Below are 3,550 nucleotides of genomic sequence, written 5' to 3'. Positions count from 1 at the left end.
TGCAACCCCCGCATCAGGTAGAGACGTGAAGGGTAAATTCCACAACCGAATTGAAAGCCTTTCAAAAGTAACTGCTTCTTCCGAACACAAAAACTGACCATGTCGGACCTGTTTACCTCTTTACACGTGCGTGTACAAAATTAAAAACCATATATATGCCAGAATGCAAAGGAACGTCGTCGTCGCACCGTAAACAGGGTCGAATATAAGGAAGAGGTAAAAAAGGGTCAAGACCCACACAATGTACGAGGGAGTATTTCTAATTCAGCAAAAATCTTTTAAAAACACCCTTACGTATGCCATCTGCCTCTCGTTTCGTGGGAACCGGGTTCTAGTTGCGATTCTCACGGATCTCATCCGTATATGTGCCACCCTATGCATACGACCACACATCCTCCTACCTTGTCGCACTTGTTTCGCGAGAATTGAGGGCGTCCTGCTCGGGCGTTTCACTTCGCTCGCCTCAGTCAAATTCGAACACCTGTCCCTATACGCACCTCCGATAGGCCGAGGGTTGGGCCCCACTTTACCCTTAGGGCGCTGCAGGCTGACGTCATACCGAGCTCGTGTATAAATACGTTTTATCGGCCGTACCGTAATCATTCACTTTCGTCTCGTTTTTGCGATCGAGTTTACCAAAGCGATTTTAATCGACATGAACTTCAACGACTACCTCGTATCGTCGAACAACAGCGTCAACGACAACAAGGTGAACGCGAAAAAAGCCGCGCGCAAACCTATGCACCACATCAAGAAACTGATCAAGTGCGTAATCGGGAAGCACAGCAAGAACACCTACAAGAAAAATCCTCAGCCAAGTTACTACGTCGACGAGGAAATTGACGACAACATCGCCAACGAGATCCTCGAGAACGAGATTTTCGAGGAGATCGATAGCTGCGAAGAGTATTCGGGAGTTCAGGTCTACAACGGGTCAGAAATCGATGTCGTTCGGGTCACCAGAGGTCAGCGGTACGTCCCGGTTCATTTCGCGAGGACCGAAGCTGGTACGTTTTTCTGGACGTCCGTGTCCTCTCCGGACAGCGATATCCTGAAGGACGGCGACGACAACGCGATCTGTCAGTACCAAACTCCGGAACTGCAAGTAGCATGCGATAGGTGGGCGCAGGCGTAAGCCGCCACGCCGCAATGTGACGTCCCCAATGTGCCTTACGACCATGTGATTTCCTTGCTCAACGAATGTTTATTTTTTTTGGTATTTTCTCGACTTTTCCCGTCGATTGTGATATATAGAGTTTTAATTTTATTTTGTACGACGCATGACATGTGATCCCAGCTTTAAGAATGCATAGTTTATATTATTGTCTTCCGTTAATATTAAGGTATATTTGTGTTAATAAAAAAATCGTTAACGCTCATATTTACCGCCTTTCATTTACGTTTTATTGTAAAAGCGCTCTCCGAAAAAAAGACGGTGCGAAGTCTCAAATCTGAGACGTAATTGTTCAAGAGCCGAAACCCGCCCAGGTATAAAAAGGCGAGGCCGATACGAAGCGATGGCCGTTTTCAAAGAATCCTACCTGTTAACTTTGCTGACCGACTGCGGCGTCGACCTGTTTAAACGGCTCCGACGAACACGCGCGGTTTCTTTAGCCACGTGCAGAAGAATCGAAAATTTATGCCCCCCGACCCTGAAAATACTTTTAAAAGCCCGCCAAGGTAAGTGGGCTTTTATAATTTTTATTGTTTTTTTTATTTTAGCTGGCTCGACGTTGGACTGGCAATTTTATACGCGCAAGGTCGCTTGTTGCTAAGTTTTTATAATTTCGTATTACCGATCTGGGAATCCGGAGAGCAACTCTCGTTTATTTATTTTAATTCCAAATCTTTCAAACATAAGACAATGTATATACAATTTTGACGTTTTAAGAAATATTTCTAATGAGTGCTTAAACTTCTCGAGATAACTAACATAAACTAACCTATCTGTATACTAACAATATCGTTTTTAATTTTTTTAACAAAGTCAATTTATTCGCAAAATTTGTTCTTGTGTTGATCTGAAATATATTGTTTATTATTGTTTCTTCTTCTCTTCTTCTTTTTGTTCATTATTTAGTACTTTGAATATTAATTTACATTGTTCGATTTGCAGTTCGAAAGCCTAGTTGCATTAGTTAATCGTCTATAATCAAATAACATGTTTATTATTTTGTTTTGTAACATTTCAATCATTTGAAAATTTTTTTCCTTCAAGTTCTCCATATATAAAACAGATGTATAAAACGAAACAGCATTGTAGTTCATGTCCTTGGTTTTTTTCGATAAATAAAATATACGTTTAAATATTGCAGGCAGAATTTTATTGTCTATAGTCTATATAGTCTATATAGTCTATATTTATCTTTAGATTTTGTATTTCTTTATTTTTTGGTTTAAGTACCATAATTTTCATTTTATTTATCTAATTTTTTATTCATTACTATTCAAGGAATCCACAGATTTCCTGATATCACTGGTCAGTCTTTACACGCAGAATATTTTCGTCTTCACCTACAGACTAAAACAGTATCAACTGCTAAGGTGCTTTGGGTCGAAGGCGATGCTACACTTTTTACTTGTTTTCATTGAAATTATGAGCGAATATCTTGTGGCATTCCAATTTTAAAATGTTAATGACAAGGAACCTTTTGAAATGCCTGTTTTGATTTGCATACATCTCAAAACGAAACTTCCTTGGATTTACTGATTTATTCAAAAATATATCGAAAAATCTCCTCAAAACTGAAGGACTCGGCTAGACACGTCCTAGAATACTATTAAAATATGTTTTACATATTATTTATATTATTAATTAAATATTATATATTAAATGTCACTTGACTTGGTGATTTGCTAAAAAGATAATATTAGTTTTTGTTTCCCAAATCCAATAGAAGTGTCCGAATCTATCAAAAAATCTAGGATATTCCGTTTGAAATTCCAAAGTGGTCATTTTTCTGACAAAACATTTAGAATGGGCTAACATTTTTCTAAAATATTTTTATTAATAAGCACGATGAGTATCAATTTGTCAATATACTAATTTGTTATAAAACACTAGACTTTCTGTTATCGTCTGGGCAAAATGCTTTCATATACATCTGGGATTTTTTTTAAAAAAGCACGTCACTAAAAACCTTCAAAAATTTAACAGTAACGAAACGATTATCTGAGTCACATGTTCTGTCACATTAACCAACTATTTTCATATGGTTGGCAGTTTTTTTATCGATAATAAACGTAAGTGGCATGTCGAAAGGTTGCAAAATATTTTTCAATGTTTCATCATCTGCTTTGATAAGAAAAATACGTATGATTGGAAGAACCATCTAATTGCAACTCAATAAAACAAACTTAAAGCTAATTTTAAAAACTACAATGAACTATTATTATTATACTAAGCCACAAAAATTAGTCTGAACTTAAAAATACGCTTTCTTTATTATCTACAAAATTTTACATATGTATACATATTCATCGATGCAACTGTTGACTTAACTGACTTGAAACTGGGACGAAAAAAGCTCAATCAATCGAATTAAAATCG

The 3,550-nt window shown here is 37.1% G+C and overlaps 1 protein-coding gene across 1 annotated transcript; it reads left to right on the top strand.

Annotated features, from left to right (window-relative positions):
* The first annotated feature begins 619 nt into the window (after positions 1-619).
* Positions 620-1,291, top strand: LOC132699836 (enhancer of split malpha protein-like). The gene has a single exon (XM_060666756.1). It carries the CDS (start codon positions 656-658, stop codon positions 1,133-1,135), a length of 480 nt encoding a protein of 159 aa, XP_060522739.1. The 5' UTR covers positions 620-655; the 3' UTR covers positions 1,136-1,291.
* Positions 1,292-3,550: the final 2,259 nt, after the last annotated feature.

Source organism: Cylas formicarius, unplaced genomic scaffold (assembly GCF_029955315.1).
Source record: "Cylas formicarius isolate icCylForm1 unplaced genomic scaffold, icCylForm1.1 PGA_scaffold_3__17_contigs__length_32017465, whole genome shotgun sequence".
NCBI classification, from domain to species: domain Eukaryota; kingdom Metazoa; phylum Arthropoda; class Insecta; order Coleoptera; family Brentidae; genus Cylas; species Cylas formicarius.
The sequence above is the reverse complement of the archived record's forward strand: the minus strand, read 5'-3'. Positions and strand labels throughout refer to the sequence as shown.